Source organism: Thamnophis sirtalis, unplaced genomic scaffold (genome assembly GCF_051295495.1).
Source record: "Thamnophis sirtalis isolate CommonGarterSnake01/CBP01778 unplaced genomic scaffold, rThaSir2_p1.2 scaffold_2, whole genome shotgun sequence".
NCBI lineage: Eukaryota > Metazoa > Chordata > Lepidosauria > Squamata > Natricidae > Thamnophis > Thamnophis sirtalis.
In genome coordinates, this window is record NW_028261382.1 from 110,252,700 (window position 1) to 110,279,454 (window position 26,755).

General features: G+C 43.6%; 1 protein-coding gene across 4 annotated transcripts in view; it reads left to right on the forward strand.

Moving 5' to 3' along the window:
* ASAP1 (ArfGAP with SH3 domain, ankyrin repeat and PH domain 1) overlaps positions 1–22,484 on the forward strand; it is a 148,546-nt gene extending 126,062 nt beyond the window's left edge. For 3 of the 4 annotated variants that reach the window (XM_087706680.1, XM_087706681.1, XM_087706679.1), the window contains 7 exons: positions 1,009–1,240; positions 4,847–5,017; positions 11,453–11,519; positions 13,132–13,190; positions 14,253–14,704; positions 16,753–16,875; positions 19,371–22,484. In XM_087706680.1, coding sequence (XP_087562806.1) covers positions 1,009–1,240; positions 4,847–5,017; positions 11,453–11,519; positions 13,132–13,190; positions 14,253–14,704; positions 16,753–16,875; positions 19,371–19,445 — 1,179 coding nt within the window. In that variant the 3' untranslated portion in view covers positions 19,446–22,484. The remainder of the gene's footprint in view (positions 1–1,008; positions 1,241–4,846; positions 5,018–11,452; positions 11,520–13,131; positions 13,191–14,252; positions 14,705–16,752; positions 16,876–19,370) is intronic. The other variant, XM_087706682.1, reaches the window with a different exon arrangement.
* The last annotated feature ends 4,271 nt before the right edge of the window (positions 22,485–26,755 follow it).

Below are 26,755 nucleotides of genomic sequence, written 5' to 3' on the forward strand. Positions count from 1 at the left end.
AGACCAGTGTTTTTCAACCACTGTGCCGCGGCACACTAGTGTGCCGTGACAGTGTAAGGTGTGCCGTGGGAAAAACACTTTATATATAGTCAATATAGGCACAGAGTTAAATTTTTTTAACATTTTCTAATGGTGGTGTGCCTCGTGATTTTTTTCATGAAAAAAGTGTGCCTTTGCACAAAAAGGTTGAAAAACACTGGACTAGACAATGACGTCTGGTGGCCCCCCCGGGGGAGGACCTTCTCTGTAGTTGCCCCGGCCCTATGGAACGATCTACCCCCAGAGATCCGGACCCTCCCCACTCTCTCGGCCTTCCGTAAGCCTATTAAGACCTGGCTATTCCAGCCTGGGGCTGTTGACCTCTTGAATGAGGTCCAGCCCCACTAAGGTTGAGTGCATGTTGTGTTTTTTTTTAACTTCTCTGTCTTTCTATTTTTTAAATTTTTTAGTATTTTTAAATTGTTTTTATGTAAGCCGCCCGGAGTCCTTCGGGATTGGGTGGCGTATAAATTTATTAAACATTAACAATTGTGGCAAGAAAGATCTAAAAATGGGACAAAACTCACAACAACTATCCCACTTAACAACAAAAACTTGGGGCTTAAATTTGGGTTGTAAGTCAAGGGCTACCTGAATTAGTTTTCAATTGAGCACCAATCACAGGGACCATCCTCCCACGAGCCTCCCAAAAAGAGGGGGAAAGCAGAGCTTCTACGCTTCTAAGATTCATGGGGGAGTTTAGAAGAGTTCATGAGCTTTCCATGAGCTCAAGAATGTCTTTTTTGAAGTAGATTTTCTCTCTCTCTCACGAGATGTATAATGCAAAATTGTACCCGTCGCTGAAATAAATAAGGAAACTTCCTATGACAAAACTGAAAAACACTGTTCATGCCTCGGTAATTTACCCAACAACATCATTTCCCGTCCTTCAGCTGGAAAGTTTTGACTTTTACTAGTTAAATAGAGAGGGCACCTTGAGATAAAAGTGTTGTTTTTTTGTCCCCACAGCCTAGTCCGATTAAGAAAGAGCGTTCTCCGAGACCACAGAGTTTTTGTCATTCTTCCAGTATTTCCCCTCAAGACAAAATGGCTATTCCGGGTCTTAGCACTCCACGAGACAAACAGAGGCTCTCCTACGGTGCCTTCCCACATCAGATTTTTGTCTCTGGCAGCATCGACTCTGCCACTTCACCAACAACTGTGGATGGGCCCCCGCTTCCTCCAAGAAATGCTGGAAAAGGTATTTGTTCGGCGCTGCTGTGAGTGTTGGCGGGAATGGGGCGTGATTTCGGTTTTGCCCCCAATCCTATAGAAACCTAACTGTTTAATTTTAGCTTTCTGGAAGAACAGGATTTTCAAATGGTGTGGTGAACCTTGGTGATGAGTAGCGTATTTATAGAAATGTAAACAACTTATTTTTCTTTTATGTATTATACAAAGCTGAGTAACATTTTTAGAGGGCATTTCACTGAGGTTGTAAATTCCAAAATTTCTGGACAATGACTTATATAGCACTTATAGCAATAGCGCTTAGACTTATATACCGCTTCATAGTGCTTTACAGCCCCCTCTAAGCAGTTTAAAGACTCAGCATCTTGCCCTCAACAATCTGGGTCCTCATTTTACTCACTTCGGAAGGATGGAAGGCTGAGTCAACCTTGAGCCGGTGAGATTTGAACTGCCGAACTGCAGCTAGCAGTCAGCTGAAGTAGCCTGCAGTACTGCAATCTAACCACTGCGCCACCTCTTGGAAATCATTCTGCTGACACTAAATTCAAAGCATTCTTGAAATGCTTTGAATTTAGTCAGAGACCGCTTAACTTTGGCTAGCAAACTTGAAACCTAGGCTTGGGTTCGAAAGAACCTTTATAGACACATTTTATCTGAAGGAATCTTTATTGTAATCAAGGAGAAAGAGCTTCATTGATTGCCTTTGCACATCCTACTATAAACCATGGTGATTTGAACCCATAGCTTTCCATCCTTTTCATAAATGAACTACCGTATTTTTCAGAGTGTAAGATGCACCTTTTTCCCTCAAAAAAGAGGGTGAAAATCTGGGTGCGTCTCATACACTAAATACAGCATTTTTGGCCTACTGAAACTCTGCTCCTTTTGCAAAAACGAGGCGTGCAGAGGGTTTGGGAGGCTTGCAGAGTGCAAAAATGTGTGTTTCTTTTTTTTTAATTTACCTCTTCAAAATCATGGTGGGTCATACTCCAGTGCATCTTATAGTCTGAAAAATACGGTATCTTGCTTTATAGTGCTTGATGGCCCTGAAGTGTCTACATAAGGTCAACTGTAGTCATGTCCAACTATGACAGACACCTAAAAGAGGTGAAAACCCCCGTATCAATTGATACATGCTCCCTCTTGAGCAATGGACACAGATTTAATCTGATTTAATTATTCTGTAATTCAGGCGATCAACATTGCCTTGTTTCAAATAAAATGGTTTAATTGACAATGCAAAGAAGCTGGTGATTATGGTTAACAAACCACTGTTGCTTAACCTGACTAGCACTTCTTTATCAGAATGCTAATCAAGCTTAATAGAGTGAAGGAAGATACTGTATATGCTGTGTTGTTGCTTAGTATGCACACTACCCAAAAATGAATAGTTTGATTAAATCTATTTCATTAATGTGTTTGCTTGAATGGTATGGTGGCCAAGAGGTGGAGCTCCCACCTCACAATCAGGAGGCTGTGAGTTTGATCCTAGGTAGAGGCAGATGTTTCTCTCTCAGGGCACAATGAGAATATATCTGCTGTGAACTCTGCATTGGTGTCAGGAAGGGCATCCAGCCAGTAATCACTCAGCTCCATTCAGATGCCCCGATTCCATCCCGATGCATGGGATTATGGGGTCATTAAAGTAGTAGTAGTAGTAGTAGTAGTAGTAGTAGTAGTAGTAGTAGTAGTAGTAGTAATGTATTTGCTTATAATCCTACATCCAGTTATTTTCTAGAGGAAGAATAAATCAAAGCAAAAATATAAATATACTGAAATTAATATAAAAACAAATAACCGATATACCAGTGTTGAAACGTATCTATTCCAAGACTAGATCTTGCTAAATCCATTTGTTAAAGATATGAAATGACATTCAACATAGTTGAATAGAATGTTCAACATAGTTGAACATTCTATTCATAGAATGAATAGCATAATCAAGAATAGTCGTATTTCACAATGATAAATCATTGTTTTCCTTGGCTTGTTAGTGTTTTGAACTTGGGGCCTTTACTGTATTAAATCTATACTTTTGGCTGTCGACACTATTCTTTTAGATTTAACCTTAGATATAATAAGTTAAATTATTGCTTAGATTTACTCATACCAATGTTTATTTTGGTAAACAGTGAGTCAGATCTAGTCTTAATCACCAACTTTAATGAATGGGATTTACATTAGTAACTAACTTATTCTATTGTTAAGACTCAACATAGTGCAGATTATTTGTATGGGACATCACCACCATTTAAATAATAACACTCTTTGCATTAGCTCTTTTACCAAAATTTAAGGTTGAGGCCAGAGATGATTTTTTTGTTTTAATATTTGTATTCTTAAATGTATTTATATGTTGCACTCAGTTATTCTTAAGTACATCTGCTGGAATAATGGGTTTAATATTCTAATGAATGTTATTATGAAATATCTTTGAATACTAATATTGAAAGACATTTCATAATGGTTTAATATCAGCCCATTGGGACGTGGTGGCTTAGTGGCTGAGCTTGCTGATCAGAATGGTCACCAGTTTGGCGGTTCAAATCCCTGGCACTGCGGAATGGAGTGAACTCCCATTCCTTGTCCCAGCTTCTGCCAACCTAGCAGTTCGAAAGCACATAAAAATGCAAGTAGAAAAATAGGAATCACCTTTAGTGGGAAGGGAACAGCATTCTGGGCGCCTTCGGCGTTTAGTCATGCCGGCCACATGACCACGGAGACGTCTTCGGACAGCGCTGGCTCTTCAGCTTTGAAACGGAGAATGAGCACCGCCCCCTAGAGTCAGAAACGACTAGCACATATGTGCGAGTTGAACCTTTACCTTTACTTAAGTCTGTTGATTTACAAATAAAGACAAATATACCTGTCCCTGAATAATGTTGCAGGATCGAATCCGGGTCGGTCTCTGGACCAGAGGTTTTGTCTTCCGAGCTTTTGGACTCCTGCTGGAGCCCACCCAAAGGGAATGAGACCCATTCTGGTGAGAGAGAAGTTCTCTGAGGATGGGCTCAAGCATGAATCTGAAAGCTCCGAGGATTAAATCTCTAGTCCCCGTGACCGACCTAGTTTGGATTCAGTGGATTTACTTGGTATTATATGTAAACTTCTCTTCTTGCATCTTAATATCTTAAATTTCTTTGTGTTACCTTCTCTCTGAAACCATGTGTATGTCTCTACCACATGTATCTGCTTCTCCCTTCACAAGAAGGGCCGAGGTGGAGCAGTGGTTAGGGTGCAGTACTGCAGGCCACTTCAGCTGACTGTTATCTGCAGCTCAGCGGTTCTAATCTCACCGGCTCAAGGTTGACTCAGCCTTCCATCCTTCCGAGGTGGGTGAAATGAGGACCCAGACTGTGGGGGCGATATGCTGACTCTGTAAACCGCTTAGAGAGGGCTGAAAGCCCTATGAAGCGGTATATAAGTCTAACTGCTAATTGCTGGAAAAGTTAATAGTAGGATAATAATTTTGCATTTTTTTTGGAATGGCCAATTGTTGTTTTCACTCCCAGTCCTTTGCTGTATTTTCCTGTTGTCTGATTTTGAGTTTCCTGTGTGCTGTATTGGTGTTAACCCATCTTTGTGTTGATAAGAAGATATTTGTTTATCTCCACAGGTCCAACATGCCCTCCTTCAACTCTCCCATTAAGCACTCCAGCCTCTAGTGGCAGCTCTACCCTGTCTAAGAAGAAGCCCCCTCCCCCACCCCCTGGACACAAAAGAACCCTATCAGACCCACCCAGCCCACAACCACATGGGCCCCAGAATAAGGTCCAAATGTCTTGGGGTGAGTTATAATAATATTCATACTGATTTAGTTTCAACACTTATAGGTAGAGCCTGGGGATGGAGTCAAGAGAGGAACCAGCCTGGAATCATTACATTCCCACAAATGAGCCAACTCCAGATCCCTCTTGAATTCCATTAAGTCTTTCCTAATGCCAATGTAATGCTGACTGTTAGTTGATTAGATCCACGTTATGATGTACTGTAGTGGGAGATTAAATTGCCAGCTGGTAGGCGATCCTAGTCCTAACTGGTGTCCCGTGTTACGGTTTGATCTTTCGGAAATATGATTCCCACTGTTGGCTTGGTGTCACGTCTTGACGAATCTTAACGTTACTGTGTGTCTGGAGTCCTTCTACGTGGAAGAATATAAAAACAAATTCAAAATGAAAACAGGTTAAAAATAATAGTCTTAACATTTGAAAGTTTAAGCCATGGTTACAATTCTCTACAACTTTAGAACCAAGTATGATTGGATATGATGTTTTAATTGAGCTGGAACCACTGATTTTAAATTAGATGCTCCTGCTGACATTTTAGAGTTAACCCAAAATGTTGTACCATGTTTTCCCCAAAATAAGACAGGGTCTTATTTTCTTTTTACCCCCAAAATAAGTGCTTGGCCTTATTTTCAGGGAGATCTTATTATTTTTGAGGTGCAGGAGGCAGTGAGCATGGTCACCTCATGGCTGCTGCTATGTTGCAATATTTTTGGGGAGGGCTTTTTTTTGCACATGCGCTCTAAAGCCCAAATGGGCTTATTATAAGGTTATCAGTAGTTGCTACATATTCAAGTCTCTTATACATCAGTGCAAGTGACATATAATGATAGCCAGATATATTTCTAGATTTATACAAAATGTAGTTCTTCCCTGAAGCGCAAAACAGCTGAACAGGAATCCGTTGAATTATATATTCATATATATAGCAGGAGGGACGTGATGGCTCCGTGGCTAAGACACTGAGCTTGTTGAACATAAAGGTCAGCGGTTCGAATCCCTAGTGCGGTGTAACGGAGTAAGCTCCCATTACTTGTCCCAGCTTCTGCCAACAAAAGCATGTAAAAATGCAAGTAGAAAAAATAGGGACCACTTTGGTGGGAAGGTAACAACGTCCCATGAGCCTTAGGCATTTAGTCGTGCTGGCCACATGACCACGAAGGTGTCTTCAGACAATGCTGGCTCTTTGGCTTTGAAACGGAGATGAGCCCCGCCCCCTAGAGTCAGGAACGACTAGCACATATATGCAAGGGGAACCTTTACCTTTATCAAAAGCCCAATTGGGCTTATTATCCAGGGAGATCTGATTTTCAAGGAAACAGGGTAGCTCATTGGTTTTTTTTTCTGAAACTTGTGATAGATAGAAATTTATGACCTCCTTTATAAGCCAGGAAGTTTGTTAGAGTAACAGTCTTTAAATTAGTGTATATTTTGTGTAGGGAGACGAGGTGGCAGTAAGTTTTGAAGCATATTTGTCATCCAACTGTTGACCTTACTCTAACACATGAATTTACTGTTGTGTGGAAAATGGTTTAAATTAGCATTTTATAAGGCTAAAAAGCCATTAATAAACACAGGTTGTTTCAGTTATAGTTTCAGAACATTCCAGAGGCCTTAAATTTTTACTTGATTAAGTTGTTATGATTCTATGCATTAAGTTATCTGTTTTTAATTTTAGCTCTAAAAAAGGGTCTAAGGATTGTTAGAACCACATACTTTATTGTGAATGGTTTTGAGTCCAACAGCATAAACTGAAAAACTTAGCTGTTGATTTATGTTCAACATTTTAAAAAGTGTTTCTAAAGGACTACTGAAATTTAATAGAAATGGAAAATTGATTCAAAACTTAGTGAAGGCTGACATATTTAATCACTGGTGCTCTAGATGAGTGGACTTTATATCAGATTAAAAATCAAATTAATCTCTTTATAAAGTTATCAGCAGTTGCTACATATTCAAGTCTCTTATATATCAATGCAAGTGACATATAATGATAGCCAGATATATTTCTAGATTTATACAAAATGTAGTTCTTCCCTGAAGCGCAAAACAGCTGAACAGGAATCCGTTGAATTATATATTCATATATATAGCAGGAGGGACGTGGTTGCTCAGTGACTAAGACACTGAGCTTGTTGAACAGATAGGTCAGCGGTTCGAATCCCTAGTGCGGCGTAACGGAGTAAGCTCCCATTACTTGTCCCAGCTTCTGCCAACAAAAGCATGTAAAAATGCAAGTAGAAAAATAGGGACCACTTTGGTGGGAAGGTAACAACGTCCCATGAGCCTTAGACATTTAGTCGTGCTGGCCACATGATCACGGAGGCATCTTCGGACAACGCTGGCTCTTCGGCTTTGAAACGAAGATGAGCCCTGCCCCCTAGAGTCGGGAACGACTAGCACATATATGCAAGGGGAACCTTTACCTTTATATATAGCAGTCTTCCCATATCTCAGGGGTTGCCACAAAGAAGAGGGAGTCAAGCTATTCTCCAAAGCACCTGAGGGTAGAACAAGAAGCAATGGGTGGAAACTAATCAAAGAGGGAAGCAATTTAGAACTAAGGATAAAGTTTCTGACAGTTAGAACAATTAATCAGTGGAACAGTTGCCTCCAGAAGTTTTGAATGCCCCAACACTGGAAGTCTTTAAGAAGATGTTGGATAGCCATTTGTCTTAAGTGGTGTAGGGTTTCCTGCCTAAGCAGGGGGTTGGACTAGAAGACCTCCAAGATCCCTTCTAACTATGTTATTCTATTCTATATTGTTTTGACTACCAAATTATGTTTATTTATATCCCTTTATTATTCTTTTAAAAATAACTCAAGGTGGTGAATATGCTTAAAACTCCTCCTCCTATTTTTCCCACAACAACAACCCTGTGAGGTGAGTTGGGCTGAGAGACAGTGATCTAGCCCAAAGTCACCCAGCTGGCTTTTATGCGTAAGGTGGGGCTAGAATTCACTGTCTCCTGGTGATTGGCTCACAGTCACCTAGCTGGCTTTCATGAGTAAGGTGGGATTTGAACTCATGGTCTCCCCCTTTCTAGCTAGCCTAGCGCCTTAACCACTAGATCAAACCTGAACATAATTAAACAGCAGAAGACAAGATCAAAAATAAAATTAACTATAAATTACAAGTCAGCTTCTGAATCTGTAGTAACAATGACAGGTGAGGGGAAGAACGGAATTTGTAGATAACGTATTGTGTGTTGTTTTTGGCGTTAGCGTGTCTGCAGTTTTCATGTGTTGAATGTATTTTGTCTGTTTTTATTACCTCCGTTGTTTTGTAATTTTTTGTGTACGTTTTGAATTTTAAGTAAACTTTTCATTAGAAATGGAGGAATGAGAATGTACAAATTGAGTTTCAACACCCCCTACAGGGGTTCCTAAAAGTTTGTGAACCCTTTTAAATGTGTGGAGAATTTCAATATTTGTACATAAACATGAGCTAAAACATTGTCTATTCTCCACACACATCCTAAAACTAGATAAAGAAAACAAAAATATGTAGCTTTGGATCATCTTCCCCCCAATAAATAAATTAAAATATAATGCTTTTAACGGATTGGTATAATTTTGTTCTCTTCTTTTAGGACTCGGGTTGAGAACAAATCAAGGGAAGCCATATTTAGTTTTATGTCGTATTCATAAAAAATAAAATATTGAGAATTCAAAAGGGTTCACAACCTTTTAAGTACCAGTATATACCGTATTTTTGGAGTATAAGACGCACTTTCCCCCACCCCAAAAAGTGGGTGGAAAAGTCTGTGTCTTAAAGAGCGAATGTTGCCGAAGCCCCGCCCATCTGGTGGCCCCCACCCTTTGGCCTCTGCCTTCCAACAATTCGCCTCCTTGCAGCAAACAGCAAACGGTGTCACCTTTAGCACAGTCTGATTCATTATGAGTAGCTGATTGGCGGTTGGGTCTGCCTCCCGGAATACCTCCTATCAGCTGTTCCAGGCTATGGGGATGGCTGCCACCCATCACTGCTGCCACCTATTGACGCCTCCACGTGCCCCATATTTGGCCTCTGCACATCCCGTTTTCAGCCTCCACTTGCCTCTTTGTGGTCTCTGCGCATCCCTGTTTTGGCCCGTTCCAGGCAGCGGGAATAGGCGGCTGGGACGGGCTAAAAATGGGACGCGTAGTCACTGCCTAGCAAAAGAAAAATACAAAAGAAGTTTCTTATACTTTTTAAAAATATCTATCCATCCATCATTACATAAATAATGATCTCCGTATCTGGACAAATTTTGACAAAGTTGAAAGCAAGTGTGAGGTCAGATTTTAATTCTTCAATCTCCTGCCTGGCTTCTTAGCCACAAACAATGTAGAGCAGGGGTGCCAAACTCACATCATCACAGTGGCGTCACATGACGTATTGGAACTTTCTCCCCACCCCCTTTGCTACAACTGGTGTGGGCGTGGCCAGCCCGTGATGCATCTGGCCTTGACAGCCCTGGTGTAGAGGGAATGGATATGCACAAATAGTTGGGGTTGATCTGCTTTTTTTGTAGATTCTGGCTGTTCCAGTTGCCTTGGGGCCCCGGGGGGGGGGGAACAGCACAGTGGTTGATCGAGTAACAACAGGTCCCACCTGCCCCCCCCCATTCTCCCCCCACCCCCGTCTACCTTCCCCACATGTCCTTAAATTTTAATATTTGGTTTTAATTTATGTTTTAATGTAGATATATATTTTTATGACTATAAGAAACCTAGAGTTATCTTATGGTAAGATGGGCAGCCAACGAATTTTATAGATCGACAAATTGGATGGGTTCGTGGGTAGATGGATAATGATAGACAGACAGACAAATATGATATAGATGTATAAAGATGGATAGATATATGAGGTAGGTAGGTGGGTAGATAGATAGATAGATAGATAGATAGATAGATAGATAGATAGATAGATAGATAGATAGATGATAGAGAGATAGATAGACAGATAAATAGATAGATAGACAGACGGTAGGTAGGTAGGTAGGTAGGTAGGTAGGTAGGTAGGTAGGTAGGTAGATAGATAGATAGATAGATAGATAGATAGATAGATAGATAGGTAGATAGATGACAGATATGGAGGGAGATAGCTAGCTAGATAGATGATAGATAGATAGATAGATAGATAGATGATAGATAGATAGATAGATAGATAGATAGATAGATAGATAGATAGATAGATAGATAGATAGATAGATAGATAGATGATAGATAGATGACAGATATGGAGATGATAGATGGATGGATGGATGGATGGATGGATGGATGGATGGATGGATGGATGGATGGATGGATGGATGATTGGTGGGTAGATGGATAGTTGGATAGGTGATAGAGATGGACGAATAGATGGATGATTGATAGATATTATGTTTCCCCGAAAAATATGACCAAATCGGAAAATAAGACCTCGCATGATTTTTCAGGATGCACATAATATAAGCCCTATCCCAAAAATAAGCGCCAGTTAAGATTGTCAGCCAGACGTACACATTTTAGTGCTGTATTTCCCCCAAACTAAGCCCTAATGTGTCTTTCTGAGCAAACATTAATATAAGACCCGGTCTTATTTTGGGGAAAACACGATTGATGATAGAGATGGAGATCAAGGCATGACAGACGGACAGACTCTGAGATGCAGTCAGTGTTGAACGATGTAAATCAGGTGTGTTAAACTAGCGGCCCACAGGCCAGATGTGTCACGCACAGCCCACGTCCACCCCAGCTCTGTGAAGGGGGAAAAAACACTGCGGGAAGTCACGTGACGTCAACGTGATGTCACGAGGTTGTCCCCCGTAATGTAGATGAAATAGAGTTTTGACATGAGGTTGAATTTTAGGTTTCATTTTGAATATTCTTTCGCCATTAGCAGCCTGGTTTTTATTGTCTCAAATTAGATGATAGTCCTCAACTTACAACCATTTTTGACTGACAGTTCAAAGTTACAGCGGCACTAAAAGAAAAAGTGACTTCTGACCGTCTTTCACATTTATGATTGCTGTAGCATCCCTACGGTTTACGTGCTTAAAATTCTGACACTTGGCAAACGGTTCATATTTATGACGTTTGCAATTGTCCCGGGGTCATGTAATCCCCCTTTTTGCGACCTTCTGACAAGCAAAGTCCATGGGGGTTCAGTTAACAACCAGGTTATTAACTTAAGAGCTGCAGTGATTCACTTAACAACTGTGACAAGAAAAGTCGTGAAAAGAGGGCCAAAACTCCCTCAACTGTCTTACTTGACAACATAAACGTTGGCTTCAATTGTGGTCATAAGTCGAGGACTACCTATAATGTGTTGGAAAGCAATGCATCTTTTGCTTTAAGTCATAGAATAAGAATATATATCCAAATCTTTGTACCACGTCTGCTAATGTCATTTAATGTCATGGCTGCTGCATTTAAAATATTTAATGGTTCATCATTCTTACTTTTAGGTAATGATCTGGGCCCACCAGCCACCAAAACGGCAAACAAATTTGAAGGGATGTCTCAACAGGCAAGGTGAGATATTTATGTGTTGATGTTACTTTTTATACTTCCTGTCATCACGCAAACTGTGTAAACGTAGATATAATTGTCATGTTAAGGATTTTATACACACAATACAAACACACACACATACACACATTGCTATCCCCTTTTTCTTAGCTTCTTCTAGCCCAGGGATCACAAACCCGCGGCTCTGGAGCCGCATGTGGCTCTTTCATCCCTTTGCTGTGGCTCCTTGTTGCTGGTCAGCTCCACAATTGATAGGGTTTTCAGTTAGGACGGGTAGAGGGAAAGGATGCCGCGTTAGGAGAAAACTCTATGGTTGGAAGAACTGGACTTCTGGTCGGCAGAGGAAAAAGGATGCCGCGCTGGGAGGAGACTCTATGGTGGGAGAACTGGATTTCCAGTCAGCTCCAGAATTGAACGGGGAGCTTTTGGTTAGGACCTTTGTGGCTCTTTGAGTGTTTAAGGTTGCCGACCCCTGTTCTAGCCATTGCACTGTTTGCCTACGATGGTAGTCCTTGACTTCACAATCACTCATTTAATGATGGCTCACAGTTACGATGCTCTTGGGAAAAGTGGTTTATGATCCATTCTTGGAAGTTACAATTAGTAATACAATACAATAGCAGAATTGGAAGGGACCTTGGGGGTCTTCTAGTCCAACCCCCTGCCTAGGCAGGAAACCCTATACCATTCCAGACAAATGGCTCTCTAACATCTTCTTAAAGATTTCCAGTGTTGGGGCATTCACAACTTCTGGAGGCAACTTCTGTTCCACTGATTAATTGTTCTAACTGTCAGGAAATTTCTCCTCAGTTCTAAGTTGCTTCTCTCCTTGATCAGTTTCCAATTGGTGCACCATTCCCCACAATCACACCGCAATCAGGACCCTCGGCAACCAACCCACATTTACAAAGTTTGCAGCATCTTGCGATCTCACGACCGGCGTTTGTGACCTTCCTTAACTGACTTCCAACAAGCGAAGTCAATCAGGGAAGCTGAGTTCACTTCAAGACCTCAGGGTTTGCTTAGTAAGCATGGTAAAAATGATAATAAATGCCACTGTTAAGATTTTAGGTCTGAATATTTTTATGTTGGCCATGTTGGTGAATGCCTCTATTCCAGATATGGGGCTTTTTAAAATTATTACTAGCTGATAGCCCGGCGTTGCCCAGGAATTTATTTGTAGGGGGGAAATGTCCAGATGAAACGTAATTTCTAATGTTGGCTTTTCCCCCTTACCAGAGGGAGCTCCCTTGTGGAGTACTGTGAAGCCGTTACCATGGCAACTCCACTACTCTACAGTAGAAGCCATTTTAAGGCAGTACAGCAGAAGCCGTGTTAAGGCACAACAGGCTGTATCTTAACAGAACACCACCACCACCACCCCCCCGAGGGTTTTAGGGGCGTCTTACCCCCACAGTATTTGTTTCCAGAGAGTAAGTCATCTGTGTACCAAGTTTGGTTGAAATTGCTCAAGGCATTCCAGAGTTATGCTGGAACAAATAAACACGCACAAGCACAGATGTATGTATGTATGTATGTATGTATGTATGTATGTATGTATGTATGTATGTATGTATAATTAATTATAGAATTTAACCCCTTGTGTATTCATCAGCACCGGGTCTGCTAAGAGTGCCCTGGGCCCAAGAGTGCTTCCTAAACTACCTCAGAAAGGTAAGTCTGATCATGAAACAAGCTAAGCAGGGTCAGACAAGGTTAGCTTTGGAATGGGAAACCGCAAGAATATCTCAGAGCTGTAAGTTAAATGAGAACTTGAGGGGGGGGAGGGGAAATACCATGAAAGGATTTCATTATTAAGAACTGTTGAAGTTGATTCAAGGGGATTTTATGTGAGCATGTATTATGCTGAGGGGTTTTTACTTCCCCCCAAAAAACCCTGGACAATCTGAGTGTTGTGACCCGCCAGTGGAGTTGGCAGCAGATTCGGACAGTGAAGAGGTTGGGGAGGAACATGATGGACCTGTCCTGGAATCTGGGGAAGGCTCTGAAGAGGGCTCTGGGTTAGAGGCAGGGAGGGGGCCAGGGCCATCTGACAGTTATCAGCTGCCTTCGGAGTCAGATATCAGTGAGGCAGAAGAACAGCTGGAGCCTGTTCCCAGTGTGAGCATGTGCAGCGTTGCCAGACGAAGGAAACAGCTAAAGAACACGGGTCAACTTGGGAGTAAGGCCACAGGTGGACGATGAATGGCCCCTCCCAGAGGAAATAAAAGAGGAGCGAAAGGGGAGTGGAGTTTGCAGGAGACAATTAGTTCTCTTAATTGGCTCGTGATTCTCTGAGACTCCTTGCCAAGTTTTGCAGATATCAGCCTGGCAGCTCTCCAAGCCAGATAAGGTCTGTGACTGTAAATCCTCCCTTGAAAGACTTTGCTGGATGAGCTGAATGCGCAGTAAATTAATAAAATGGGTTTTTGTCAGGACAAGGAGCTTGCTTCATGCTCTTGGGAAGCCTAGGTCAGAACAGTATCTTTGCAAGAAAAAATAAATAAAACATTGTGCTGTAGCGAAAGATTGCATTTGGGCTTTTGAGATTGCATGCTTATCATTTCTTCTTCTGCTTGTCACCAGGTCCCAGTATAAATCAATATATTCTGCTCAATAAATTGGCAGTTTTTAAATGGCATTGGAGACAGATGGGGTTTGTTTTAACGAAAACAGGAAGGAAAAGAAGAAAGGTTTCATCTGAAATTCTCACATTGTTTTTGCTTTCTGTTTCAGTGGCATTACGAAAAATAGAAACGATTCACCTTCCTTCAGTAGACAAATCCAGCCACCACTCTGAAATCTTTCAAAAGTCGGCCTCTCTTTGCATCGATCTGCCCCAGAAGCCCCAACCTGCAGATTTAGCCCCCAAACCAGGGGAATTACCCCCCAAACCCCAACTGGGGGACCTGCCCCCCAAACCCCAGCTAGCCGACTTACCTCCGAAACCCCAAATGAAGGACCTCCCTCCAAAGCCACAACTAGGAGAAACTTTGGCAAAATCTCCTGGTGGGGAACAATCCCCCAGATCTCAGCCTCCCGAGGCCAATCAAAAATCGCCCAATATGGATCTTTCCCCAAAGATACAATCGAAAGAGATGGTCCAGAAACAAGCATCTGAAGACTCTGGAGATACGACCCCGGGGTCAGCTGAAACCCCTGTGCCACTTCCGAGAAAAATAAACGTGGTAGGTAGATAGCTTCTGCTTTTGATGTTGCCGCCAATGTTGTTGCTATGATGATGATGATGATGTCCATTCAGTCACGTCCAACTCTTAATGATTCTGTGGGTTAGGTACAATGGTGGATTCCGGATCCCGTTCCAACTGGTATGGTTGGAACGGGCCCGGCGTTGTCCACATGGAAGCGTGCAGCGCGTGCATGCATCTTAGCACCTCCGCGAGGCTCCAGCTCCTCCACAGAGCGTCGCACAGGCGCTGTACGCACCGTGCACGGAAGCATGGAAGCCTTAAAAGATAGGTAAGGAGCTCGGGCGGATGGGTGGGCCCTCCAGAGCACCATACTGCAACGGTATCCGGTGCTCCGGGCAGACTCAGGCACACTCGTACTGGGGTGTACCGCCTGCAACCCACCACTAGTTAGGTCTCTCTTTGTCCTTCACTATTGCGCTACTTTTGTGAAGTGTTCGATGGTGCCATACAGCGAGTCCTTGATTTACAACCATTCATTTAGTGACCATCAGAAGTTACAACAGCACATGGTCGTCTTTCACCCTTACAACCATTGTAGCATCCCCATGGTGAAGGGATCAAAATTTGGACGTTTGGCAACTGGTTCATATTTATGACAGCTGTAGTTTCCCGGGGTCATGTGATCCCATTTTGTGACCTTCTGAGAAACAAAGTCCAGAGGGAAAACCAGGTTCACTTAACAGTGTTACTAACTTAGCAACTGCAGTGATTCACTTAACAACTGTTGTACAATGGAGTCAAATTAACTGTTTCACTTAGCAACAGAGGTTTTGGACTCTATTGTGGTCACAAGGCAAGCACTACCTATAATCCTAAAACAAATAGGCAAATCAGATGCTTAGCAGTCCTTAATTATTCTCCAAATTTGTATGATCTCCAGGCACAGGTATGTTGGTTGGTTGAGCAGAATTATTGGCATATGTATGAATTCAGCATTTCAGAAATACACCTGCACGACGGGATAAATTATACCTATAAAATGCGATGGCTTTGAGAGCAAGAAATCTTTAGGTTTCTAGATGATCAGTAAAGCAAGGATTGCTATGCGTGTTCCGAAAGAGACAATTGCATCATCAAGTGGAAAGATTTTGCCACAAGAGGACCAGCCTCATCTCAGTGGCACAGAAACCTGCCCTAGATTTTCTGGCTGCATCTGAATAGGCTCATTGTTCTTAACAATTGGATCTATGACAAGTCCAGTTTTGGTCACCACACTATAAAAAAGATGTTGAGACTCTAGAAAGAATGCAGAGAAGAGCAACCAGGATGATTAGGAGCCTGGAGGCTAAAACATACGATGAACGGTTGCAGGAACTGGGCATGGCTAGTCTAGTGAAGAGAAGAACCAGAGGCAACATGATAGCAGTCTTCCAATATTTGAGGGGCTGCCACAGAGAGGAGGGGGTCAGGCTATTCTCCAAAGCACCTGAAGGCCAGACAAGGAATAATGGATGGAAACTGACCAAGGAGAGATTCAACCTAGAAATAAGGAGGAACTTTCTGACAGGGAGAGCAATCAACCAATGGAACAGAAGTTGCCTTCAGAAGTTGTAGGAGCTTCATCACTGGAGGCTTTCAAGAAAAGACTGGACTGCCACTTGTCAGAAATGGTGTAGGATCTCCTGCTTGGACAGAGGGTTGGACTAGATGACCTACAAGGTCCCTTTGAACTCTGTTAATCTGTTAATTCGCCACAGCTAATTTACCCTGGCCAACTCATTGCAGGACAAGAGTTACACTAATATTGCAGAAATGGAATAAAAATAGGAATAGAAGCAGAATCATTAAAGAAAAGATGCAGAAGGGGGGGGGGGACAGAGTAAAATGTGCATGGCAAAACTTAAAATATGTTTTTATTTATTTTAAGTAAATCAAGTAGAATTGTTAAATTGTCCCACAGGGACAATTGGCCATGGCAAGTTGGCTGCGGTAGGTTGTCCCATTCCGCTTACAATTAGCAACCGAACAAATAATTTTTGTTCCATCTTCGCTAAAATGTTACCTGTTTGCTTTTTGTTATTCAGGCAAGGAATAAAGTCAGGAGGGTGAAGACAATCTACGATTGCCAAGCAGATAACGACGATGAGCTTACGTTTGTGGAAGGTGAAATTATTATTGTAACAGGAGAGGAGGATCAGGAGTGGTGGGTAAGTATTTCCCCCCTACTTTTAACAGTTAAATAAAATAAACTTTTGAGGATATAATACAGAACAGTACACAAGCAATATACAACAGGGACGCGGTGGCTCAGTGGCTAAGACGCTGAGCTTGTTGATCAGTAAGGTCAGCAGTTTGGCGGCTCAAATCCCTAGCACCATGTAACGGAGTGAGCTCCCGTTACTTGTCCCAGCTTCTGCCAATCTAGCAGTTCGAAAGCAATGTAAAAATGCAAGTAGAAAAATAGGAACCACCTTTGGTGGGAAGGTAACAGCGTTCTGTGTGCCTTCAGTGTTTAGTCATGCTGGCCACATGACCACGGAGACATCTTCGGACAGCGCTAGCTCTTCAGCTTTGAAACGGAGATGAGTCGGGAATGACTAGCACCTATGTGCAAGGGGAACCTTTACTTTTATCTTTACCTTATACAAATGGTCCTAATAAACAGCAATAATTGGGACTGGCGTTTCCATCACTAAGGGACATAGTCACAAAATGCAACATCACATGACCACCATGGAAATTCTGGCACTTCTGGCTGTCGTTAAGTAAACTATTGGGGGTGCGTGTCATTAAGGGAGGATGTCACATGATCACTATTTTTGACCTCCTGCCGGTTTCCCTACTGATTTGCTTGTAGGAAGCTGTCAGGGCAGGTCAGAACTGACAATGGATAGCAATAGATTTATATACCACTTTACAGCCCTCTTTAAGCGATTTACAGGGTCAGCCTATTGCCCCCAACCATCTGGGTTCTCATTTCACTGACCTCGGAAGGACGGAAGGCTGAGTCAATCTTGAGCCTGGTGAGATTCAATCTGCCAAATTGCAGGCAGCTGGCAGGCAGCAGAAGTAGCCTGCAGTACTGCACTCTAACCACTGAGCCACGTGTATACTATGATGTTGTTAAGTTCAACGAATCATACAACCGTAATTGGCGGTTTTTACATTATTGCATATGGAAAAAGAAACCTAAGGTTGGTTTCTTTTGGCTCCTGGAAATTTGACCTGAACCCAGTGGTGGATTACGACTGATACGCCCCAGTACAGGCGTACCAGATTCCGGTGCAGTGCTCCGGAGGGCCCGCCTGCCTGCCCACGCTCCTTACTGGTATTTGAGCTCTTCGGCGCTTCCACACATGCGCACGGAGCATACAGAGCCTGCGCAATGCTCCACCAAACAGCTGGAGCGTCGCAAGTGGTAAGTATGCATGCGCACCCTGTGCATGTACTATATGTGTTGTGGACGCTGGGCCCCGTTTCACCGTACCAGTTGCACCGGGATCCAGAACCCACCACTGCTTGAACCCCATTATCAATATCTATGCCATCCAGTCATCCAGGTCATGATTGTCCCAGAGGTGTTTTTTTTTTTCAAGAGGCAACTGGACTTTCTGGTTTTTCTTTGAAGACTTTTCACTTCTCATCCTAGAAGCTTCTTCAGCTCTGACTAGATGGTGGGGGTTTATATTCCTTGCAGACAGGAAATAGAAGGATTTAGATTCCTCACCGATGGGAAGTGGAAGGATTTATATTCCTTGTAGGCAGAAATGACCAGCTGTCTGCAAAGAACATAAATCCTTCCATTCCCCGCCATCCAGTCAGAGCTGAAGCATGAGAAGTGAAAAGTCTTCAAGGAAAAAAGCATCTTCGGGACACCCATTTTCCATACAATTCGTAATGTTTATTTTTGCCAAGCCTTGTAATTCCACAACAGCTGTGGCAAGACTGATTGTACAACGGGGCATAATCCACTTGACAACTTGTTCTCGCTCAGCAGCAGAAATGTTGGGCTGAATTGTGGTCGTAAGTCGAGGACTACCTGTACACAGTGGTAGATGCCTCTCAAACGCTACCTCCTCGCTTTTGTGGCTTATCGGCCACCAACCCCTCCAGCAGCCAAATCAGTGGAGGAGGAGAATCATGGGAGTCCAGGGTCAGCATCAAGGCCACTTGAGGGCTTTGAGGGGGAAGAGGGAATGGAGCTGGCAGAGAGAGAGAGACAGACAGAGAGAGACAGACAGAGAGAGAGAGGGAGAGACAGAGAGCCTGGGCCATCTGTCAGCCCTCAGATGGAGAGTCAACAGCCCCCAGGTGTGGAGGTGGCTGATGAAAAAGAGGAGGAACAGCTGGGTCCAGTGCCTGAGGTGCTGAAGGCAGAGGAGAGGAGAGCAGTGGAAATCCATGGGCCGATCCTTGGGCCAGAAGAACCACTGCTGCCAATGAAGCCCCATCCTAGTTCTGGGGATAAAAGGCAGGCGGCGGAGATGAATATATGAGGCAGACAATTACTCATCTCCATGCCGGATGGGCTTGTTGGCCTGCATTGAGAGAGAAACTTGGGCGGGGCTGCTGGGGCTTCCTTATAACAGAATCTTTGAGTTAACATCAGAGGGTCTGTAGTATTTGGGACGCTGGGTCAGAACACGAGCAAGAGCACCTCCTTCACAAATTACCCCTCACACCCTTGGGTTTTTATTTGCAGATCGGCCACATTGAAGGAAAGCCGGAACGGAAAGGCGTCTTCCCCGTCTCCTTCGTCCACATTTTATCAGACTAACTCCAGCCGGAAACCTTTTGAGTATTGCACATCATTCCTGCGAGTCAGGCTTTAAAGCACGAAGCGAGACAGCTGCTGCATCCCTGTAATTCTGTGCATAATTGTGGATATCGATGTATATATATATAAAACTGCTGTTAACCAGGCGAGAAGTCGGTCCTGCTCATACGAAGGGCTTGTCATACCTGTAATTGTATATAGAAGGCGTTCCTTTGCCATTGCCAGTATTATGGTCATTGTCGGAGCTGGCATGCCTTATTGGGTTGCTCAAGCCATCCTTGGCATCAAGCACTTAAGAAAACAAAAAAAATCCGTCTGTGTGTATGAACTGCCAGCTTTCTAAATAAACTGTTAGTCCGATTCACTCCCGTTCAGCTGTACAGAATTTACCATCCTTAATAATACATCAGTATTCTCGGAAGTAGCTAGCTAGCACCGTTTCCTTTTTTCCCCCAAAGGAACGGCCGATGTCCGTCGCCGGCTACCCCACGTGCACCGTGGACAGCTTGTGAAATCCCCTTCCTTGGTATTCATTTAGAAATATATATGTGTGTGTGTGTGTGTGTATGTGTGTGTGTGTCCGATGTATCCATCCAACAGAAATAGGCACTAATGCTACAGGTAAAACCGGTAGGGTTTTTTTTAACGGTGCATAGGCCACCTGTTCATGTTCGTATTCTGTAACTTTGGTCTTTGACCTCACCGGGCTCCATCTCAAAGTCTCCCAATAAAAATGATTCCCTTCTCGCAAAGGAAACCACGCAAGATTCCTGGCGGAAGGATTTCTTTCGGGGGGGGTGTGTCTTGCTGCAAAGTGCATTCCTGCGTGCATGGCTGCTGCTTCGTATCTGTGCTTATCGTCTCCGTTCAGGTGGGAACTTGAAACATTTATCAGCTGTTGTCTTTTGGCTTCAAGCAGGGCAGTTTCGGGGGGCAATGATCTCTTTACCACCCAGATCGAAATATCAGCCGGTCTGCTGGATAACTAACATATTATTTGGACTATAAGATGCACCGGAGTATAAGACGCAACAAGATTTTAAAGAGGTAAATTTGAAAAAAAAAAAATTGCACTCCCGAACCCTCTGTACATCCACTTTTGCAAAGGGGGCGGGGTTTCAGAAGGCCAAAAATGCTGTATTCAGTGTATCAGACACATCCAGATTTTCACCCTCTTTTTGGGGAAAAAGATGCATCTTATACTCCGAAAAATACAGTAATTGGTTCATGAAGCTATTGGGAGATTTCAGCCTTCCTTACACCTAAGCCAGGGGTGTCAAACTCAATTTCGTTGAGGGCCGCATCAGGGTTGTGTTTGACCTCAGGGGGCAGGGGGCGTGCCATGGTGGGCATGGCCAGCATGACATCACTTGTGTCGGGGGCACCTATGGTGGCCCAAGTGCTTTGCCAGCGAAAACGGGCTCCCGAGCTCCTTTTTTGGCTACGACAACCTTCTGCAACCAGTGAAAACGGAGCTCGGGAGGACTCGTGTATGGCCCTCCCGAGCTCCGTTTTCGCTGGCAGAGGCACCGCGGGCCAGATTACTGTTTCCAGGGTGGCCCCACGGGCCAGATCTAAGCACCCTGCGGGCCAGATCCGGCCCCCGGGCCTTGAGTTTGACACCCTTGACCTAAGCCATACTGTCCTCGAGTCACAATATCGTTCTCGTATTACTGCCTGGAGAAATCAAAATCGTTAGCGAAACAATTATAAAAATTACCCTTTCCTGAAAAATAGCAGCTGGGAAGAGAAGGCACGAGAGCATCTGGAAGTAGTTTTCTTTCTTGAATTGAAGAGTGCCAAGAGTCTGGCCGCCACAAAGTTAATAATAATATAAGGAGGACCAGTTTGGACTTGTGATTATTAGAAATATCATAAAATATGATTGACTGCAGCTTCAATTTGGGTCCCCCCCCCCCCATCAAAGTAGTAAGGGCATAGTCTTTTTAGCTACATATTTATTTGGCAAGATCGTGCATGCTTCAAACACGATTTGGAAGACGGCTTCGGGCTTTTGCGCAATGGCCACTCTCTGCTACACAATCAGGTTGTGTCTGAGATTTCTGCAAGACCCTGGAAAAAAGTGCCACTCCTTTCAATTGAAGGAGCTGGTCCCTTAAAGCGACAGTACATTTTAAAAAAAAATATTTTTACAGATTTGCATGGATGCCTACAAAAAAATGTCTGATAAACAGCAGAGAATTGCTGGGCCAAAGGACTTCTTCCTAAACATTTTCAGAACAGATAAATATGCCTTTTGGAAAGGAGAAATGAGTAGAGCTAGTGTTTTCTTACACATTTTGGAGTTTCAACTGGGCAGAAACTGGTTAAAAACGCGATTTTGCCAAAAGACCCGAAGTTTCATTTCCTCTAGCACAGTCTGTTGAAATTCCATCTGAAAACAATGCATTTCACTCCAAGCACGAGCTCCAATTAATTGCACGTTAAAATCAAATAAACATTAAGTAAGAGTTTTTGCAAACCATCCGTAGCCAAAGCCATATGTCCTTTTTATAATAATAATTAAAAAAACCAATGTTTATTTGAGGGGTTAACATGCAAAAAAAAAAAAATACAATCAGTTTAAGAACTCTTTAACATGAATGAAAGAAAGCAAAGCAATTATTAGCTCTTATTGGAAAGTGGTTTTTCAAAACATTGAATTCCAGGTCATGGACATTTTGTTCAAAGGTATAAGATGAATGAGTGAGCCTGCTTGCTAATGTCAGTGTTTTTAATAAATTAAATCACATTTAGTAAACTTAATGCTGTTTATACAAACGCTAGAACAAAAACAAGTTAGCAGTCCATATTACTTGTTTAAACGTCTCTCCAGTGCATTGAAGGGGAAAAACTCATCCGCTTTCTCAATTGTCTTTTAAAAACAAACTCAGCATCCACGTTTAGAAGAAACAACAACACACAAATAAAAGCGAACCTATAAAGATGTGTAAAATGATGTAGAGTCAAATGTCTATTATTTTGTAAGCTTTTTGAAGTAGCATATGGATTTTTTAAAAAAATAAAACGAGTTCCATCGGGGAACCCAAGAGCTGATTATTTGATTTAGGAGTCCATAGGATGATTAAGATGCAATGTATGATATATAAGCTTGAGTTTTAAGTACAAGGTTCTATTTAAGCTCAAGAGCCACTATCTGCAATTTTGTACATTTCATGATATATTTGGAAAGCCTGCTTGCTTTTGAGTTTTGTTTTGTTTTTTCCCCCCAGGGAGGGAAGTAAGTTCTGGAAACGATGTGTTATCTTAACTGTTGAACAGCAATTGCTATTTATTTTTTTATGACATACTGCAACCACCTGTAGAAGAAGAAAAAAACCCAGATCTTATTGTACTCTAGAGCAGTGTTTCTCAACCTTGGCAACTTGAAGATGTCCGGACTTCAACTCCCAGAATTCCCCAGCCAGCGAATGCTGGCTGGGGAATTCTGGGAGTTGAAGTCCGGACATCTTCAAGTTGCCAAGGTTGAGAAACACTGCTCTAGACGATACTGAAATCTCTCTTGAATGTTACACTCCTCCTCTTCCATCAGTACACTTGTTTCCTTATGTGTTTAATGTGACCGTTGGAGTACTGTATGTGTTAATTTCTACTTTTTTAATATTTAAAATTGCTTTTAAATAAATGTATTCCGTTGATCCCAGACATCTCAATGGTCTTTTTATCAAACCGTGTCTTTCTGCAATCGGAAATAGATAGGAATTAAGTTGCAATAGAATGCGGCTGCATGGGGCGTCCGGGTACAAATAACAGAATAACTGTGTTGGAAGGGACTTTGGAGGTCTTCTATCCAGCAGTCAACAACTGGTGATTTGTGGACCACTGGTGGTTCGTGACAAAATTTGGCAAAAATTATTTGCATTTTTTATATTGCACTAAATCAGGGGTCCTCAAACTACGGCCCCCGGGCCGGATACATGCAATGAACGTTTGTGTGGCTGCAGAGAGTCTCCCCCTTTGGGGTCTTTTTGTGGGGGGCAGAAGGAGGAGCAGAAATTCCAACTTGGGGTCTGCTTCAGCCTCCAGCTGTGGGGCTTTGGGCGAAGGCTGGAGGGAAGCGCCGCTGATAATGAAGAGCCGGGGGGGGGGCTCATTCCAGTGGGACTGCATCATGGCCTGGAACTAGCTGTCCATCTCAGCCCGCTGAGCCTCCAGGATCCGTTCCCTGGCCTTGTACTCCGGCAGGTCTACTTGGAAAGCCTCTGCTCGTAGTCCTCAAGTGAGATGCTTCTGCTGAGCCACCTTCTTGGTAAGATCCAATTTGAATGGAGCCAGCTGTTTTGCCAACTTTTTCTTGTGGTGGCTGCTTAGCTCCAACAACTGCTTCCTGTTGGGGCCCTAAGGAGTCTGGACATGCCGGTGAGGAGTGGCTGGGAGGGGAGGGGCAAGTAGAGGCCATCAAGGTGCCCCTTGATGTGAGTGACAACGATTTGGCCATGCCCACCCAGTCACATGACCACCTAGCTACACAGCTGATCATTAGGCAGATCATATTAGTAGTCTGTGGGATTTAAAATTGTGAATGTAGTGGTCCCTGAGGTCCAGAAGATTAATGGCCCCTGTTCTAATCCAACCTCTGCTCCAGCAGGAGAGCCTATACCATTTCAGACAGGTGACTGTCCAGCCTCTTCTTAAAAACCTCCAGGGATGGAGCCACCCACAACTTCTGAAGGCAACTTCTGTTCCACTGCTTAATTGTCCTCACTGTTAGGAAGTTTCTCCTGAATTCCAGGTTGCTGCTCTCCTTGATTAAGTTTCCATCCATTGTTTCTGTCCTTGCCTTCTGGTGCTTTGGGAAATAATTCAACCCATTCTTTGTGGGAGTAGCTTCTTTGTAGATTCGAATCTGTTGTTTTTTTAAAACATCTGGCAACTGCCGGAACTAGTCTTTGTAGTTTTCTTGGCAAGAGTTTTTGAGGGAGGGAAGAGTAGCTTGCTATTGTCTCCTTCTAGGCCTAAGAGAGAGGGTTCACCGACAAATGCGCGCATGACGAAAGGGTGCCGACAAAACCGCGGTGAGAAAACAGCGAGGTCGAAATCGCGCCCACAACAGCGTGCTGACAACAGCCCGCCGACAAAAGCGCGCCATCAACAAACAACGCGAAAACAAGGTAATAACCCTAATCCCAACCCTAACCCTAACCCTAACCCATACCTTAACCCTAATCACGCTTTTTTTCCTTCAAATGTTTTATTTTCATTTTTCATTTTCATTTCATACAGTCACATATATACTGTGCATGATTGGGGCCATATAACATTGGGCAATAAACACAGCCATCCTTGTACTCCCCAAAATACAAAACCAATATACCACTTCAGCCCTCCATACACCCTTTCTTTCTCCCCCCCTCCAACTTTCCTTTCTCCCCTCCAACATTCCCCTCTCCTACTTCCCCTCCCCCTCTAACACTCCTTTCTCCCCCTCCCTTCCATCTCACCCTCCTTCCGATCCTCTCTCCCACCCTCTCTACCCCTCCCTCTTCTTTCCCTCTGCTCCTCGCTTCGGTGTATTTCTACTATCTATCGATATATTCAGCTTCTTATTTTTATACTAAAATTTTAAAAAAGCAACAGTATACAAGTGCAATCATATTACTTTAAAATCTGGCACATACTATATTTCCCCCCTCCCCCCCTATGACCCCACCTCCCTTCCCCCCTCCCGACTTCCCAGAGCCCGTACCCGGTATAACTTTTTATCAAACACAGTCTAAGATGTATTAAAACCAAAAAAGTTAGGGGAAAAAAAGTTAATAAAGAAAAAAAAGGGAAAAGAAAAAAGAAAGAGAAAAAAAATTGGATTTTCAGAACCCTAATCACGCTTTTGTCGGCGCGCTGTTGTGGGCGCGATTTCGACCTCACAGTTTTCTTGCTGTGGTTTTGTCGTGCGCGCATTTGTCGGGTCACGAGAGAGAGTGACTGGCCACAGATCACCCAGCTGGCTTTGTGCCTCACACACCCGACTAGAACTCTTAAGCCTCGCAGTTTCTAGAGCCTGCCGCCTTTACACCACTAACCAAACTGGCTCTGCAAGTATAATATTGTTTATTATTTGGGCGCTCCCATTTCAGAAGACCTTGGGCGACTGAAGATCAAGACTGTCAAAATAAAAACATAAGCAAAGCTGGCCACATCAAAATAACAAACAGATAATAGGCAAAGTGGAAGTGCTTGCCCCATTCTAACCTTCGCTCACAATATGCTCTTCCCCTCCTGTACTAAATGGACCCGCCAGATCTTAACTCTCCAGACATCTGGATCAAAAAGAACAGAACAGACCTCTGTGGGGAATAACAGAATGTCAGAGTAGGAAGGGATCTTGGAGGTCTTCTAGTCCACTCCCCCTCCCTGCTCAAGCAGGAGACCGTATACCTGTGATGGTGAACCTATGGCTTGCGTGCCAGAGGTGGCAACTAGCGCCCTCTCTGTGGGCACATGAGCCATCGCCCCAGCTCAGCCCTGCTGTGCATGCGCGCACGCCTTCCGCCACCCTGCTGGTCTTCGGGTCTATGCCACCCATGCACTCAGGCCGTGACACATGCAGGGGGCTGCTCGCACATGTGCAGGTGAGTGGGGTGCATGCATATGGGGGGGGGTGCATGCATATGTGGGGGCCAAACCATCCCAGGGAGGGAGAGTGCATGCAGGGCCATGCACGTGCATAGGGTGGGCCACATGATAAGGTGAAGCATGCATGGGCGGGGTGTGGGGCACATGCTGGGGGGCCACGCATGCATGCATAGGGGCAGGCGCATATATGGGGCCATGCACAAATTACATTTTGGAGCTTCGAGACAAACGTGGGCTCCTTGGGCTCAGCACTTCAGCTGCGCTGCCTGCCACTTGCCAGAGGCCAAGATGTCTGAACTGGGTAGCATCAACTTACTGAGGATACCAGATCTCATGGCAACTATGGACCTCACCAGTCATTTCATACAAATGTTCAAAAGAAGTGGACAGAGCAGAGAGCCACGAGGCCCTGCACCATGTAGAGATCCCTCCTCCCCAATCCAGGACTGGAATCCTGTTTAGTGTCTATGCTGTTCCTTCTAGGAGGAGGAGCAGGAGGAGCAGGAGATGGGTTGGGTTGGGTTGCAAGGAAGGTTGCAAAATGGGACAAAACCCACTTAACAAATGTCCCACTGAACAGCAGAAATTTGGGGACTCAATTGTGGTCATAGGTTGGGGGCTACCTGTACACAGGTTTCAAAAATGCAATGTCCCTCATTGGGCTGTTCTACGTTATTCATAATTGAGCAAGGATAGGACAATATCCATCTCATATA